We start from the raw sequence: 18,603 nt of genomic DNA on the forward strand, positions 1-18,603 counted from the left end.
CTCAATCAATCAATAAGACGGGACAGTTAAACTCACATAGTCGTCAGTGGCATCTTTGACTGCAGTGATCACCAGCACCATGACCAGAGGCACAGTGGTAGTGACCCAGGACAGGGATGAGATCTCAGGGATCAACTACAAATAGGAGAACACGGAGTCAAATAAAATAAAATCAGATTTGATTTGAGAAGACAGAGCCATTTATTTACATCATCATACGTAGCTATGTAAACCCCTTTGGATACTTTGAGCTTTTTTTTCTAGCACATACTGTATTGACCGTGTTGCATGTGGGACTCACACCCCTTCAAATTAGTGGATTCCTCTTCAAATTAGTGGATTCGGCTATTTCAGCCGCACCCGTTGCTGACAGGTGTGTAAAATCAAGCACACAGCCACGCAATCTCCATAGACATACATTGGCAGTAGAATGGTCCGTACTGAAGAGCTCAGTGACTTTCAACGTGGCACCGTCATAGGATGCCACATTTCCTGGTCAACTGCTCTGGTCAACTGTAAGTGCTGTTATTGTGAAGTGGAAACATCTAGGAGCAACACGCTCACAGAACGGGACTGCTGAGTGCTAAAGCATGTATGGCGTAACAATTGTCTGTCCTCGGTTGCAACACTCACTACCGAGTTCCAAACTGCCTCTGGAAGCAACTTCAGCACAATAACTGTTCATCGGGAGCTTCATGAAATGTGTTTCCATGTCCAAGCAGCCGCACACAAGCATAAGATCAACAAGCGCAATGCCAAGTGTCGGCTGGAGGGGTGTAAAGCTCGCCGCCAACGGACTCTGGAGCAGTGGAAACGCGTTCTCTGGAGTGATGAATCACGCTTCACCATCTGGCAGTCCGACGCACAAATCTGGGTTTGGCGGATGCCAGGAGAACGCTACCTGTCCGAATGCATAGTGCCAAATGTAAAGTTTGGTGGAGGAAGAATAGTGGTCTGGGGCTGTTTTTCATGGTTCGGTCTAGGCCCCATAGTTCCAGTGAAGGCGCGTTCCTGTTTCAGCATGACAATGCCCCGGTGCACAAAGTGAGGTCCATACAGAAATGGTTTGTAGAGATCGGTGTGGAAGAACTTGATTGGCCTGCAGAGAGCCCTGACCTCAACCCCATCGAACACCTTTGGGATGAATTGGAACGCAGACTACGAGCCAGGCCTAATCGCCCAACATCAGTGCCCGACCTCACCAATGCTCTTGTGGCTCTCGCAGCGATGTTCCAACATCTGGTGGAAAGCCTTCCCAGAAGAGTGGAGGCTGTTATAGCTGCAAAGGGGGACCAACTCCATATTAATCCCCATCATTTTCAAATGAGATGTTAGAGGAGCAGTGTATTTTGGTGAAGGACCATTGCTAGGCAACAATCCGACGCGAGTTCAGGCAAAGAGACCAACAGTTTGAACTTGCTACTTACTTTGCTAGCTCAACTAAATTACAGTTTGCCAATTTCTGTAGTGAAAATATGAACTACTAGCCACGAGACCCCAATCAACCGTGAGGACGGCAAGGGATTTCCTTGTGTTTTTTTTCCTTTGTCTGAGAAAGCAACTCTACAGACTGGCTAACTAGCTAACTTTCCCTTTTCACCGCACTCAGTCAGAGGCGGGTGCGATAACGTTACTGCGAGAGGATCTTAACGTCTTCAGCTTGTGAGTTGGACTGGGATCGTTTCATTGAAGACTGTGTTGTCGTTTGTTTTTTTCTTCAGAGGCTAGATAGCTATGTGAATGGATTCGCCATAGCAACTATACATTTACGCGCCTCCCGCAGGACCCCTTCTGTCACGCGCCAGTAAAGTTTGGAACGGATTCCTTTGACTAAGGACCCTGACTTTATTTGGGACTGAGCATTTTTTCTTATTTATTTTTATTGTGTTGAAGGATATCCCCATTTAAAGTATCTAGCTATGAGTGCTCTGTATTAAACCAGGGTACCAGGTACTTACTTAAGTAGCATGTATATACAGTATCAGTGATTGATTTAGTGATACCAAGGGGTTGATAATAATTGTTGGTTTATAACATGTGTTCAACTTGAGTTCCTTATTGAAACTAAATTGATATGCTTTGACTTGAGTAATAATTCCTAACTTTACTTTGTTTTTGTTTATTCGTAAGTTAAGGCAAGTCAAACATACCCGAATAGACACATTTCTCCCCACTTAATCATATCACAATGAACTTTTACCAGTAGAATTTAAATAATCACATTTTATTGGTCACATACACATGGTTAGCAGATGTTATTGTGAGTGGACCATTCTTAATACACACAGGAAACTGTTGCAGAAAAACCCAGCAGCGTTGCAGTTCTTGACACAAACCGGTGTGCCTGGCACCTACTACCATACTCCGTTCAAAGTCACTTAAATATTGTGTCTTGCCCATTCACCCTCTGAATGGCACACATACACAATCCATGTCTCAGTTATCTCAAGGCTTAACATTATTTATTTAACCTGTCTCCTCCCCTTCACCTACACTGATTGAAGTGGATTTAACAGGTGACATCAATAAGGGATCATAGCTTTCAACTGGTCAGACTATGTCATGGAAATGTTTTGTACTCTCAGTCTATAGTCCCGTTCGAAACATTCTCTATGAAATGTGCATTTAAATGATGTATGATTACATGTAGTGAGTTTTGAAATGATGGATTTATATCCATTTGAATGTGGTTAAAATTCATGAAATGTTGATGACGGTAGTATGATAAATAAAAGAAAATAGAACGTTTTTGACAGACCCCAAAATCAAAAATTGTATATAAGTTGCAAATATTTCATTTCATCCCGTGGTGCCTCGTCTTAAAGGAAAAGTTGACTGTGTTGTTTTATATACTGTGGAGTCATGTTATATTTAATCATAAGGCCAGAAGAAGTGTGGTATTGTCTGATATACCAAAGCTTTCAGCCAATCAGTATCCAGGAACCAAACTGCCCTTGTTAATTATTCCTTGTAGGTAGACCATATATTCTTAAAGGGTACATTACCTACTAGGGGGAGGTACTCCACACAGTCAATTCCACAGGCTGCCTTTTTACAGACCACTGTCACGTCCTGACCAGTAAAGGGGTCATTTGTCATTGTAGTATGGTCAGGGCGTGGCAGGGGGTGTTTGTTTTGTGTGTTTTGTGTTTTTTTGGTTCTAGGGGATTTTGGTTCTAGTTTTCTATTTCTATGTTTCTTTTTCTATGTGTGGCCAAGTATGGCTTCCAATCAGAGGCAGGTGTCTTTCGTTGTCTCTGATTGGAAGCCATACTTAGGCAGCTTGTTTTTCCTGTGTTTTTGTGGGTGGTTATTTTCTGTATCGCCTGTGTGCCTTATGGAACTGTTTTCGTCATCTGTTTATTTTGTTTTGAGTGTTCTTTCTAAATAAAATAAAGAAGAAAGATGAGCACTATACCCGCTGTATTTTGGTCACCTTTCCTCGACGCCTATGACAACCACATTGTCTAATTGTACTGTACTGTACACACCTAGATACTAGGTCCAAACCCATGAACTCAGGTCCCTTGACTTTCCACATTTTTTAACGTTACAGACTTATTCTAAAATTGATTAAATAGTTTTTTTCCCCCTCATCAATCTACACACAATACCCCATAATGAAAAAGCAAAAACAGGTTTTTAGAAATCTTTGCAAATGTATTAAAAATAAAAAACTGAATTATTCTATTTACATAAGTATTCAGACCTTTTACTTTGTATTTTATTGAAGCCCCTCTGGCAGCGATTACAGCCTCAAGACTTCTTGGGTATGACGCTACAAGCTTGGCACACCTGTATTTGGGGAGTTTATCCCATTCTTCTCTACAGATCTTCTCAAGCTCTGTCAGGTTAGATGGGGAGCGTTGCTGCACAGCTATTTTCAGGTCTCTCCAGAGATGTTCAATCGGGTTCAAGTCCGGGCTCTGGCTGGGCCACTCAAGGACATTCAGAGACTTGTCCTGAAGCCACTCCTGCGTTGTCTTGGCTGTGTGCTTAGGGTCGTTGTCCCAGTCTGAGGTCCTGAGCGCTCTGGAGCAGGTTTTCATCGAGGATCTCTCTGTACTTTGTTCCGTTCATCTTTGTCTTGATCCTGACTAGTCTCCAAGTCCCTGCCGCTGGATTGGCTTCATCAGACCAGAGAATCTTGTTTCTCATAGTCTGAGATTCTTTAGGTGACTTTTGGCAAACTCTAAGCCGGCATCCCTCCCTGACCAAGGCTCTTCTCTCTCCCCTGATTTCTCAGTTTGGCCAGGTGGCCAATTCTGGAAGAACTGTCAACAATGATGCACTTGAAATACAGACTAACATACATTCAACATGTATAACGGAATGGGCTTAGATTTGTCAGATCATTTATGAAAGACATTGAATTAACGTTGTTGGAGATCCTTATTTCACCATATAAAATCTTTCAGTTGCATCATATTTGTGATTTCATTTCATGTTCATGGAATCTCTGTAATGAAGCATGATAAAAAGGTACCTGTAACATGAGCAGCACTAGGAAGTATGCATTAGCAGCTCTCTGGAACTGCTCGAACAGATTGATGGGCAGGAAGGTGAAGACGTTGTACTTGCAGGTTTTGATGTGATTGTCCTTTTTTGGGGGGGGGGGGGGGGGGGGGGGGGGGGGGGGGGGGGGGGTCGCAAATGTAGAATGGTCAATATCATCTACATCATGACAGTATCATTGATATGCTGTGATAACATGTGCTTTGTGTCTCACTTACAGCATATGGGATCTTTTCATTGTAGTCCTTGTCATTGGCTCTCACGTGTCTCTCCTCCTCTAGATGAAAACAGTATACAGCATATGACAACCACAGTATATTAGCCAATTGTAGGACTCTACTTGGAATGTTTACATATATTTTTTTTTTATACATTGAATTATAGAATGTTGAGAATTGACACTGAAGTCTGTAAGGCTTGTCTCCAAGAGAGTACACACGTTTCTTCCCACCAAGAATAACCCCTTTTGGCACCACCCTCACCACCAACAACCCCCTCACCACCACCATCTCCACCAACAAAACCAAAACCACAACCACCAACTCCAACAACAACAACTCCACCACCAACTCCAACAATGACAACAACAACTCCACCACCAACAACAACTCCATCAACAACAACTCCACCACCCTCACCACCAACAACCCCCTCACCACCACCATCTCTACCAACAAAACCAAAACCACAACACCACTAACAACAACAACTCCACCACCAACTCCACCACCACCAACAACAACAACTCCACCACCACCAACAACAACTCCACCACCACCAACAACAACAACTCCACCACCACCGCCAACAACTCCACCACCGACAACAACTCCACCACCACCAACAACAACTCCACCACCACCACCACCACCAACAACAACTCCACCACCACCACCAACAACTCCACCACCACCAACAACTCCACCACCACCAACAACAACTCCACCACCACCACCAACACCAACAACAACACCACCACTGCCACCAACTCCACCACCAACAACAACTACTTCCCCACCACCAACAACAACTTCTTCCCCACCACCAACAACAACTACTTCCCCACCACCAACAACAACTACTTCCCCACCACCAACAACAACTACTTCCCCACCACCAACAACAACTCCACCACCACCAACAACAACTCCACCACCACCAACAACACCACCACCACCAACAACAACTCCACCACCGCCAACAACAACTCCACCACCGCCAACAACAACTCCACCACCACCAACAACAACAACTCCACCAACAACAACAACTCCACCACCACCAACAACAACTCCACCACCACCAACAACAACAACTCCACCAACAACAACAACTCCACCACCACCAACAACAACTCCACCACCACCAACAACAACAACTCCACCAACAACAACAACTCCACCTCCACCACCACCACCAACTCCACCTCCACCACCACCACCAACAACAACTACTCCACCACCACCAACAACAACTACTCCACCACCACCAACAACAACTACACCACCACCAACAACAACTCCACCACCACCACCAACAACAACTCTACCACCACCAACAACAACTCCACCACCAACAACAACAACTCCACCACCAACAACAACAACTCCACCACCAACAACTCCACCACCAACAACAACAACTCCACCATCACCAGCTTTACCTTGTCCAGCACCTTTACCACGTGAACACCAGCATCCCCTCCACGGCATTAACATCCACAACCATTTCTCCGCCATTTCTTTTCCCCACTGTCATTCTTTGTAGGAACAAGGTCAGAAAATAGTCATTGTGAATAGGCCGATATTAACTCCAGATGTTCACTTTACAATGTCCCTGTTAAAACAGAGTAGGTCCTGTTCTCATCCAGACCAACCGGGGCCCTTCTGCCCAATACAACAACCGTTTTAAGAAAAATACGTTTTAGTATCCACCACTGCATTTGAGGTAACGTAGGTAATTTGTCCCACTGATACCTTCCTGGGTAGGCATGTGGAACCTGTCTCCACTTGCCCTCTTTAGTGAAACTGAGTCTTTCATCTGCACTAACAGACACAGCCCTGGAATGTACTGTACCTCAGGGCTGAGAAATGTACAGTCGACTGCAGAGCAACAAATTCATTTACACTGTTGCAAATGATGCCTTATTTGGGTTCATAAACGTAATAATCTACCTAACAACTCATAAAGAAAGGACAGAAAAAAAACACAGATCTGGGTGGGTAGTACGCGCGCACAGACAAAATCCACAATCACCCTTTAACGGGTTAAATCTGCAGTTCAAACAACAACAACACCGTCACCCTTTCGCCGTTTTAGTGATGGAGTTGGAGAAAAGAATACCAATCCATGATATCAACATTATAGTTCGAACCATGTTTTTTTTTTTTTGTTGGCCTATACAGTGTTTTTTTTCTTTTACAATTACATTGTTTACCAACAACGGAGTTTAAAAAAAAAAAAAAACATATATTTTGAGTTTCGATGGTTGAACAAAGACAATGAGGCATTTATAATGTTCCATTCTTCCAGAATCAATAGGTATATATTATTCATTAAAAAGTCTAAGAATGGATGTAGCGATCGTTGATTACCCCATTCAAACAAAGTGTGTTTACATCCCGACAACAACAACGCCACTAAATAGATGCCTGACTTTACAGGTTTGGTTCACATCAACCATTTCAGAGCTGAAAGCAGAACTCAAACCTACAAAACGGTGTTTGAAGAAAAGGATGAATCATTCCTTAATGTTACAGAATGGCTCACTTCAGAGAATAAGAACACAGACAGACAGACAGACAGACAGACAGACAGACAGACAGACAGACAGACAGACAGACAGACAGACAGACAGACAGACAGACAGACAGACAGACAGACAGACAGACAGACAGACAGACAGACAGACAGACAGACAGACAGACAGACAGACAGACAGACAGACAGACAGACAGACAGACAGACAGACAGACAGTAACCAGAGAGGCCCACTCGTTCAACACCTAGAAGACATCCTCATAGTATCCTTTTCTGTGAAGATTAATAATTTAGGATTCTCTGTTGATTTGACCTGAAGCCTCTGTTCTGTTTACCCATTTAGTTACAGACCTGGGTTCAAATACTATTTGGAATCATTTAAGATACTTTAGCTGGGCTACCCAAAAGATTTCAAATAACATTTGAACCCAGGTCATTTGGTTACTGTACAGTTACAACATTGGCTGGCAAGCTGCAACTGATTCAAGTATTATTCAGAAGAAGAAAAAAACTATACAAACAGTGGAAACCAACCATCAATATGGATCCATTCACACTTTCATTAAAGACAATTCCGTTTTCAGGTTTGAAACGATCCCATCATGCATCACTTGCATAGTCAGTAACATGGCCCCTTGTCATACACGTTGTTCTATGGTACTATTATATCATACCCTATGAAGATGTAAGAAATAGCCTCCTCATCGCGCCTCTCACGCTTATCCGACACTGGGGATTTACTATCATAAATCACCCGCTATATCCTAACATTATCCTAGACTTAATGGTTTTCCAGGGATTCCTCCAAGCCTATTTGCATCCCGTTAATCAATATAGCGAGTGCCAACGGACCAGTAACACTGTAAACCAATTAGGATCGTCTAGCCATCCATCATGTTGATCCCCATCTATGATCATGTTCTCTATAATAACCAATGCTTTATATATATATACTAGATGACTAAGAGGGGGGCGCTGTGTTGAAGCCACCGTGACTCCATCTTGGAACTCCCCCATCGGCGTAAAAAAAACATTTTGTAAGCTATAGAAATGCATTTAATAATGTCAACATTCGTTTTTTGCCAAATGTATTCTATTACAGACAAATTCATGTATACGTTTTTATGATAATTGTGACATAAACATACAAATGAAATATGAAGAAACATTTTAAAATATTTTCTCAAGTATCATTTTTTTTTTAGATTACTAATGTTATTGTCCCCACTACAACAAAACAACCAAAAAAGACTAAACACATGTCATTTTGTCCTTGAAACATGTAATTGAAATACTGTGGAATTCCAATATTTCCTGTGAAGGACCGCTCTGGGGAGTGCCAATATGGCCGACCGGTGGTTTCAAAGCCTCTCAATGGCCAATACATAACATCAACAATCCAGGGTTTATATACATCATTGGTTATAACACAGAGAACATCAAAACAGCAGCGGAATTGTATACCACTATATAGATAGGCTATATAATACCTGTATAATATATAGGTTTAGATAGGCTATTTAATACCTGCAGGTTCCACCTTCACCTTCATCCCCCTGCTTAGTCTTCTCCAAATGGAACCAGGAAATAGTTGAGTTCCAATGTCCAACCAGGTTGGAGGATAATCCAGGTAGAGGATTGTGAATACATGAACACATTGTGTTGGGGTGAGATGCCTCTGGGTGGGTGAGTAGGGAAGCAATGATCCGTGGGTTGCACAAGGTCACAGAGCACTAGCTCCGCGTCACAGGCAGATACTCATTACAAGGTAACACACACGAACACACACACACACACACACACACACACACACACCAACTCAAAAGAGGGCATACTGCTTCACTTTATCTCCCTTGACCAGAACACTGTATCATAAAATACATTCACACATATCACTGACTGTCTCCTGTTTCTCAAAGACTGAGCTTACATCCTAAATGGCACCCCATTCCCTATATAGTGCACTACTTTTGACCAGGGCCCTATAGAACCCTATTCCTTATATAGTGTACTACTTTAGACCAGAGCCCTATAGAACCCTATTCCCTATATAGTGCACTACTTTTGACCAGGGCCCTATAGAACCCTATTCCCTATATAGTGCACTACTTTTGACCAGGGCCCTATAGAACCCTATTCCCTATATAGTGCACTACTTTAGACCAGGACCCTATAGAACCCTATTCCCTTTATAGCGCACTACTTTAGACCAGAGCCTTATATGGGTACTGTTCAAAATAGTGCACTAAATAGGGAATACGGCGCCATTTGGGATGCATTCTGAATAAATATATTAAGCTGATTCTGAGCTGTATCTCTTTTCTACACAAGAGATAATGGAACTAGACACAAGAGATAATGGACCTAGACACAAGAGATAATGGACCTAGACACAAGAGATAATGGAACTAGACACAAGAGATAATGGAACTAGACACAAGATATTATCGAACTAGACACAAGAGATAATGGAACTAGACACAAGAGATAATGGAACTAGACACAAGAGATAATGGAACTAGACACAAGAGATAATGGAACTAGACACAAGAGATAATGGACCTAGACACAAGAGATAATGGACCTAGACACAAGAGATAATGGACCTAGACACAAGAGATAATGGACCTAGACACAAGAGATAATGGACCTAGACACAAGAGATAATGGAACTAGACACAAAAGATAATGGACCTAACACAAAAGATAATGGACCTAACACAAGAGATAATGGTACTAGACACAAGAGATAATGGACATAGACACAAGAGATAATGGAAGTAGACCACCTCCCAATGTCTCTCCGGTATTATCGTCACTACTCTATCCATAACGAATGTTTACTGTGTGATACCTTCAGGACATTGGTCCTTTGCGATAACTGTATTTTCTAACAGAATAAAGAGGTGTAAAAATAAAGAGTAACAGAAACATGCAGGTGTTCTTACCGATGTAAATACCTCTGTTAGAACATGATGCCATTGTGTAATGGGACCTCCCGCTGTAGCCAAGGGTTTTCCTGGAAAACATGGAGCAAAGGACCTCGTTACCCCCTGTATGGTCCTGATCCACCCCACAGCCCCCTGTATGGTCCTGATCCACCCCACAGCCCCCTGTATGGTCCTGATCCACCCCACAGCCCCCTGTATGGTCCTGATCCACCCCACAGCCCCCTGTATGGTCCTGGTCCACCCCACAGTCCCCTGTATGGTCCTGGTCCACCCCACAGTCCCCTGTATGGTCCTGTTCCACCCCACAGCCCCCTGTATGGTCCTGTTCCACCCCACAGCCCCCTGTATGGTCCTGTTCCACCCCACAGCCCCCTGTATGGTCCTGGTCCACCCCACAGCCCCCTGTATGGTCCTGTTCCACCCCACAGCCCCCTGTATGGTCCTGGTCCACCCCACAGCCCCCTGTATGGTCCTGTTCCACCCCACAGCCCCCTGTATGGTCCTGGTCCACCCCACAGCCCCCTGTATGGTCCTGTTCCACCTCACAGTCTCCTGTATGGTCCTGGTCCACCCCACAGCCCCCTGTATGGTCCTGGTCCACCCCACAGCCCCCTGTATGGTCCTGGTCCACCCCACAGCCCCCTGTATGGTCCTGTTCCACCCCACAGCCCCCTGTATGGTCCTGGTCCACCCCACAGCCCCCTGTATGGTCCTGTTCCACCCCACAGCCCCCTGTATGGTCCTGTTCCACCCCACAGCCCCCTGTATGGTCCTGTTCCACCCCACAGCCCCCTGTATGGTCCTGTTCCACCCCACAGCCCCCTGTATGGTCCTGTTCCACCCCACAGCCCCCTGTATGGTCCTGTTCCACCCCACAGCCCCCTGTATGGTCCTGTTCCACCCCACAGCCCCCTGTATGGTCCTGGTCCACCCCACAGCCCCCTGTATGGTCCTGGTCCACCCCACAGTCCCCTGTATGGTCCTGGTCCACCCCACAGCCCCCTGTATGGTCCTGATCCACCCCACAGCCCCCTGATGGTCCTGGTCCACCCCACAGTCCCCTGTATGGTCCTGGTCCACCCCACAGTCCCCTGTATGGTCCTGGTCCACCCCACAGCCCCCTGTATGGTCCTGGTCCACCCCACAGCCCCCTGTATGGTCCTGGTCCACCCCACAGCCCCCTGTATGGTCCTGTTCCACCCCACAGCCCCCTGTATGGTCCTGTTCCACCCCACAGCCCCCTGTATGGCCGTCCCCCCCAGCCCTGAGGCCTGGTCCACCCCACAGCCCCCTGTATGGTCCTGGTCCACCCCACGCCCCCGAGGTCCGTCCCCCCCGCCCCCTGTATGGTCCTGTTCCACCCCACAGCCCCCTGTATGGTCCTGATCCACCCCACAGCCCCCGTATGGTCCTGTTCCACCCCACAGCCCCCTGTATGGTCCTGTTCCACCCCACAGCCCCCTGTATGGTCCTGGTCCACCCCACAGCCCCCTGTATGGTCCTGTTCCACCCCACAGCCCCCTGTATGGTCCTGTTCCACCCCACAGCCCCCTGTATGGTCCTGGTCCACCCCACAGCCCCCTGTATGGTCCTGGTCCACCCCACAGCCCCCTGTATGGTCCTGGTCCACCCCACAGCCCCCAGTATGGTCCTGGTCCACCCCACAGCTCCCTGTATGGTCATGTTCCACCCCACAGCCCCCTGTATGGTCCTGTTCCACCCCACAGCCCCCTGTATGGTCCTGGTCCACCCCACAGCCCCCAGTATGGTCCTGTTCCACCCCACATAAAGCTTATCTTTTTATATTCCTGTATCTCCTTTCCTCAATTGACATACAGTGACCAATCAATCACCAATCACAGATGAATTACAAAAAATCTTCTTCCCTAAGTGGCAGAGAACAGAATTAATAGTGAGGACAATTTGTCTTGTGATTCACTACTGTGTCATGCTGAAATCTACACACAGTACATTACATGTACAGATGTAGGATCTTAATTTGACCTGTATTGTCGCAGCAAAATAATCCTACAACAACAAGGTTTTTAAGGTTTAGTCCCTAATGTTGCTTGATCAGAGGTTGGGCTTAGCTGGCCAAAAGTAGGCTACATGAAAAGTGCAATACTGATAATATAACCGTGTGTTAGTGCGGGTTTTCAGTGAATTTATATAAATCACGAAGCTCATCTGCATTTCCTGCGATGCAGGAAAATTCTCAGCAACAAAAGAATGTTCAAATTAAGATCCTACATCTGTTTAGGAAGATGCAATACTCTATTGTTATAGAATATTACCAATTGGTGTTGTGAATAAAATGAATACAGAGAATTGGACATTCTTAGTGTAAATAAGAATACAGGCAGCAAAAGCTGCAGGGGATGGTCAATCACTAAGAAAGGCACAGGGCATTGTTACTATACTGCTCACCAGGCAGTTTCCTTCAGAGCTGCTCACCGAAACCTAATAGGCTTCTTGCTTTCTTCAGTACAGCATACAGATCTCTGCTGGGAATAGTTCTGAGACACAGGGCTTGGTCTGCTGATGTCAGCACCATGCACAGTAAACAGGTAAACACAAAATCTAACCGCTAGCTCTTATGTACCATTACCGTTGTGTTTCTCTCTCTCTCAATGATGAACCCATAGAATAACAAACGAAAACTGTTCATTTAGTAATTTAACAGGATCTCTGTGTCGGTCACCCATGATATTATACTGTGATGTAGCCCACTGAAGGAAAAACAATAACGAAAAAGTTGCAATTTATATATTTTCTCAAAGTTGATACAACACCTGATCAATAACTTATGAACATAGCGTAACCATGTTCAGTTTGTATCGCTTAGAAAAAGAATAGAGTGGAGACCCGACCAAGGTGGCTGAAATGGGCGATGGGCGAAAGGCTTTGAGGATTCCATTTTGCAAATGCTTTTTGAACTTGTTCACGGGTGTAGGATACAGTTAGTAACTCACTTGGCAAACCGTTATTACGGGAGGCCTACAATGGAGACGTGTGTAGTGATTTGTAACGTTGACTGAGTGATCGTAACATCAGCGACACATTCAGGCGTTCTTAACCATGCGTATCTATGCAAATGTCGTGGCAGAGTTGAAGGATTTCAACCTGACCATGATCGATAACGTTTATTCACTAATCGTGACAATAACTGAATGTAAATTGTAACGCGGTTGTTTTTACTCACCGACAACATCGTCCATTCAGCTGGACACAGTGTAAATCATCCGTAAGGCGAAGGAGGAAAATGTAGGCACATCTGCAGCTCTGGAGAATCTGTGCGCTTCTCTCACTCGCTCTCTCCACGCGTCTCTCTCTCTCTCTCTCCTCTGCCTGTCTCCCTCTCTCACTCGCTCTCTCCACGCGTCTCTCTCTCCCTCTGCCTGTCTTCCTCACTCACTCGCTCTCTCCGCGCATCTCTCTCTACGCGTCTCTCTCTCTCTGCCTGTCTCCCTCTCTCACTCGCTCTCTCCGCGCGTCTCTCTCTACGCGTCTCTCTCTCTCTCTGCCTGTCTCCCTCTCTCACTCGCTCTCTCCGCGCGTCTCTCTCCGCGCGTCTCTCTCTCTCTCTCTCCCTCACTCGCTCTCTCCACGCGTCTCTCTCTCTCTCTTTCTCTCCCTCTCTCACTCGACTCAAGCCTTATGGTATGAAGCAGAACCAATGATCAACTAAGGGATTGTCAATTCTCAAATGTGAGGACTTCTCTCACAAACAATAAATAACAAAATAACAGTCACGTATTTAGATATAATAACAGTCACGTATTTAGATATAATAACAGTCACGTATTTAGATGTAATAACAGTCATGTATTTAGATATAATAACAGTCACGCATATAGATATAATAACAGTCACGCATATAGATATAATAACAGTCATGTTTTTAGTAGTAGATTAAATAGAATAGAGTCAAATAAAATAGAGCAACATATCAACAAATCTTATTGTAGCCTAATGTGCAGTCCCCCATCACCCCCCCCCCCCCCCCCCCCCCCCCCCCCCCCCCACACACACACACACACACACACACACACACACACACACACACACACAGGTTGTCTTGACAATAACGACATCATGTGGACATCAAAGATACTACAGTATGGTCACAGGTCAATGTAACTTTTTTGAGGGTTTTATTTGAAGTGAAATGAGTTGAAACTTTAGAAACAGGAAGTTCTGCACATCCCAGATGGTTCTGCATTTTTACAATGTAGTAACACACGAGGCTGATGATTAGCTTTCAATCAATTCATCAATTAATCAATTCATCATATTGTATTTGTAAAGCCCTGTTTCATCAACAGTTTCATCAAAAAATATTTCACTTTATTTGGATTTGCCCTGGAGCGGGCCAACGGCGTATGGAGTGAGGGAGACGTGGCGTTGGACCCTTACTCAGAGTTCACCCGCCGCTTTCGGGCAGTGTTCGACCACCCGCCTGAGGGTTGAGCGGCGGATGAACGTCTGTTCGACCTGAGGCAGGTGACGAGGAGCGCGCAGGATTTCGACCTTGGACTTCCGGACCCTGGCCGCCAGCGCGGGATGGAACGACAGGGCTCTGATCGATCACTACAGGTGCAGTCTGCACGAGGACGTCCGTCAGGAGTTGGCCTGCCGAGACACCACCCTCACAATGGACCAGCTGGTGGACATGTCTATCCTGCTGGACAACCTGCTGACTGCCCGCGGACGTCCGGATCGGGACCTGTCAGTTCCATCCCCCAGCACCTCCGCTCCGACGCCCATGGAGCTAGGAGGTGCTGCACTTAGGGCGACCGGAGGAGGGGCCGTTCCCTGTACCATCTGTGGCCGCAGAGGGCACACTGCTGGTCGGTGCTGGGGAGGTTCCTCAGGGAGTCGAGGCAGCAGGGAGGGCACTATCGTGTCACCCCTGGTGAGTCGGCACCAGGCTCACCCAGAGCTCCCTGTTGCTCACATGTATGTGTTTATTTGATTTGATGAGTTTTCCCAGCATTCCCAGCATAAGGCGCTAGTAGATTCAGGCGCAGCTGGGAATTTTATTGACCGTTCATTTGCTCATAGTTTAGGGATCCCCCTTGTTCCTGTGGATATGCCCTTCCCTGTGCACACCCTAGATAGTCGACCATTAGGGTCAAGGCTGATTAGGGAGGCCACCGCTCCAACTGACATGGTTACGCAGGAGGGTCACAAGGAGAGAATCAGTCTCTTCCTTATTGATTCTCCTGCGTTTCCCGTGGTACTGGGCCTATCCTGGTTGGCCTGTCATAACCCCACTATTTCATGGAAACAGAGGGCTCTCAAGGGGTGGTCACGAGAGTACTCAGGGCGGTGTGTGGGGGTTTCCATCAGTGCGACTACGGTGGAAAGTCCAGACCAGGTCTCCACCATGCGCCAGGCTCTCGCCTTCTGTAAGAAGAGGGCGACTAAATTACCACCCCATCGACGGGGGGATTGTGCAATAAATCTCCTGGTAGATGCAGCACTTCCCAGGAGTCACGTGTATCCTCTGTCACAGGACCGTACCACCTATGGAAACATATGTATCCGAATCCCTGGGGCAGGGATACATTCGGGCCTCCACTTCACCTGCCTCCTCGAGTTTCTTTTTTGTGAAGAAGAAGGATGGGGGTCTGCGCCCATGTATTGACTATCGAGGGATCAATCAGATCACAGTGAGGTATAGCTTCCCGCTGCCTCTCATCGCCAGTGCGATCGAGTCAATGCACGGGGCGCGCATCTTCACAAAATTGGATCTCAAGGGGCGCTTACAACCTGGTGCGTATCCGGGAGGGGGACGAGTGGAAGACGGCATTTAGTACCACCTCAGGGCACTATGAGTACCTCGTCATGCCGTATGGGTTGATGAATACTCCATCAGTCTTCCAGGCCTTTGTTGACAAGATTTTCCGGGACCTGCACGGGCAGGGTGTAGTGTTCTATCGATGACATTCTGATATACTCCGCTACACGCGCCGAGCATGTGTCCCTGGTGCGCAGGGTGCTTGGTCGACTGTTGGAACATGACCTGTACGTCAAGGCTGAGAAATGTCTGTTCTTCCAACAGTCCGTCTCCTTCCTAGGGTACCGCATTTCCACTTCAGGGGTGGAGATGGAGAGTGACCGCATTTCAGCCGTGTGTAATTGGCCGATTCCCAGGACGGTAAAGGAAGTGCAGCGGTTTCTAGGGTTTGCCAACTACTACCGGAGGTTTTTCCGGGGCTTTGGTCAGGTAGCAGCTCCCATTACCTCACTGTTGAAGGGGGGACCGGTGCGGCTGCAGTGGTCGGCTGAGGCGGACAGGGCTTTTGGTCCCCTGAATGCTCTGTTTACCTCGGCTCCTGTGTTGGCTCATCCGGATCCCTCTTTGGCGTTCATAGTGGAGGTGGACGTGTCCGAGGCTGGGATAGGAGCTGTGCTCTCCCAGCGCTTGGGCACACCACCAAAGTTCTGCCCCTGTGCTTTCTTTTCGAAGAAGCTCAGCCCGGCGGAGCGAAACTGTGACGTGGGGGACCGGGAGCTGTTGGCTGGAGGCTCTGAAGGCTCTGAAGGCTCTGAAGGTGTGGAGACATTGGCTTGAGGGGGATAAACACCCTTTTCTCATCTGGACTGACCACCGCAATCTTGAGTATATCCGGGTGGCGTTTTGTTTTCACTCTATCCTACAGACCAGGTTCCCAGAACGCTAAGGCAGACGCACTGTCCCGGATGTATGACACCGAGGAGCGGTCCATGGATCATACTCCCATACTTCCAGCCTCTTGACTGATGGCACCGGTGGTGTGGGAGCTGGACGCGGACATCGAGCGGGCATTACGCACAGAGCCCACTCCCCCCCCAGTGTCCAGCTGGGCGCCTGTACGTTCCGTCTGCTGTTCACGTCCAGGGTCTGGAAACCGTTCCTGGAACGTCTGGGGGTCTCGGTCAGCCTCACCTCAGGCTTTCCCCCCCGAAAGTAACGGGCAGGTGGAGAGAGTAAACCAGGATGTGGGTAGGTTTCTGCGGTCATATTGCCAGGACCGGCCGGGGGAGTAGGCGGCGTTCATCCCCTGGGCAGAGATGGCCCAAAACTCACTCCGCCACTCCTCCACTAACCTCTCCCCTTTCCAGTGCGTACTGGGGTATCAGCCGGTTCTGGCACTGTGGCATCAGAGCCAGATCGAAGCTCCTGCGGTGGACGAATGGTTTAAGCGCTCGGAGGAGACCTGGGATGCCGCCCATGTGCACCTACAACGGGCCGTGAGGCAGCAAAAGGCGAGCGCCTACTGCCACCGCAGCGAGGCCCCGGTGTTCACACCAGGGGACCGTGTCTGGCTCTCGACCTTCCCCTCTGCCTGCCCTGCCGGAAGCTGGGTCCGCGGTCCTGAGGAGACTGAACGAGGTATGCTACAGGTTACAACTTCCCCCAGATTATCGTATTAATCCCTCGTTCCATGTGTCTTTCCTCAGGCCGGTGATGGCTGGTCCACTCCAGGAGTCTGAGGTGCGGGAGGTTCCTCCGCCCCCTCTGGACATCGAGGGGGCCCCGGCGTATGCTGTTCGAGCCATCCTGGACTCGAGGCGTCGGGCGAGGGGCCTTCAGTACCTCGTGGAGTGGGAGGGGTACGGTCCGGAGGAGAGATGCTGGGTGCCGGTGGAGGACGTTTTGGACCCTTCGTTGCTGCGGGAGTTCCACCGTCTCCATCCGGATCGCCCTGCGTCTCGTCCTCCGGGTCATCCCCGAGGTCGGTGTCGGCGCGCTGCTGGAGCTGCGCGTCAAGGGGGGGGGGGGTTCTGTCACGACTTCTGCCGAAGTCGGTCCCTCTCCTTGATCCGGCGGCGTTCGGCGGTTAGCGTTCGGCCTTCTAGCCACCGCCAATCCACTTTTCATTTTCCATTTGTTTTGTCTTAATCTTACACACCTGGTTTCACTCACCCAATTACCTGTTTATTATTTAACCCTCTGTTCCCCATGTTTGTTTGTGAGTGATTGTTTATTGTATTTTCGGTCCGTATTTTGTGTGCTCGTGATGTTACATTTGTCATTTTGAGTAAAAGTACGTTGATTACTCATATTTGCTGTCCTGCGCCTGACTCTCTACACCAGCTACACACACAGGATTGGCAAACCGGATGAAGTTAAACAAGCATATTTACATAATGAACAGGAATTTGGAAGGTTAAAACTATTTAATATTAAGGCATTAATAGAAAAATAAAAAGTATGTGAACCCTTTGGAATTACCTGGATTTCTGCATAAATTGGTCATCAAATGTGATCTGATCTTCATCTAGGCAGGCTCAGGGTCAGACAGAGAGGTCAGGCGGGTGAGTACAGGGTCAGGACAGGCAAAGGTCAAAACCAGGAGGACGAGGAAAGAGAGAAGCTGCGAAACGA

The 18,603-nt window shown here is 47.4% G+C and overlaps 1 protein-coding gene across 3 annotated transcripts in view; it reads right to left on the minus strand.

The window, feature by feature from the left end:
- atp8b4 (ATPase phospholipid transporting 8B4) overlaps window positions 1-13,818 on the minus strand; it is a 56,715-nt gene extending 42,897 nt beyond the window's left edge. The window contains exons 1-6 of one of the 3 annotated variants that reach the window (XM_045688633.2): window positions 13,429-13,818; window positions 10,224-10,294; window positions 6,179-6,274; window positions 4,734-4,792; window positions 4,487-4,600; window positions 37-135 (exon numbers count right to left, since the gene is read on the minus strand). In XM_045688633.2, coding sequence (XP_045544589.1) covers window positions 37-135; window positions 4,487-4,600; window positions 4,734-4,792; window positions 6,179-6,254 — 348 coding nt within the window. In that variant the 5' untranslated portion in view covers window positions 6,255-6,274; window positions 10,224-10,294; window positions 13,429-13,818. Of the gene's footprint in view, window positions 1-36; window positions 136-4,486; window positions 4,601-4,733; window positions 4,793-6,178; window positions 6,275-8,802; window positions 9,176-10,223; window positions 10,295-13,428 lie in introns of those variants that run through there. The other 2 variants (XM_045688637.2, XM_045688635.2) reach the window with 2 other exon arrangements.
- Window positions 13,819-18,603: the final 4,785 nt, after the last annotated feature.

The sequence above is a fragment of the Salmo salar genome, chromosome 10 (assembly GCF_965601325.2).
Source record: "Salmo salar chromosome 10, fSalSal1, whole genome shotgun sequence".
NCBI lineage: Eukaryota > Metazoa > Chordata > Actinopteri > Salmoniformes > Salmonidae > Salmo > Salmo salar.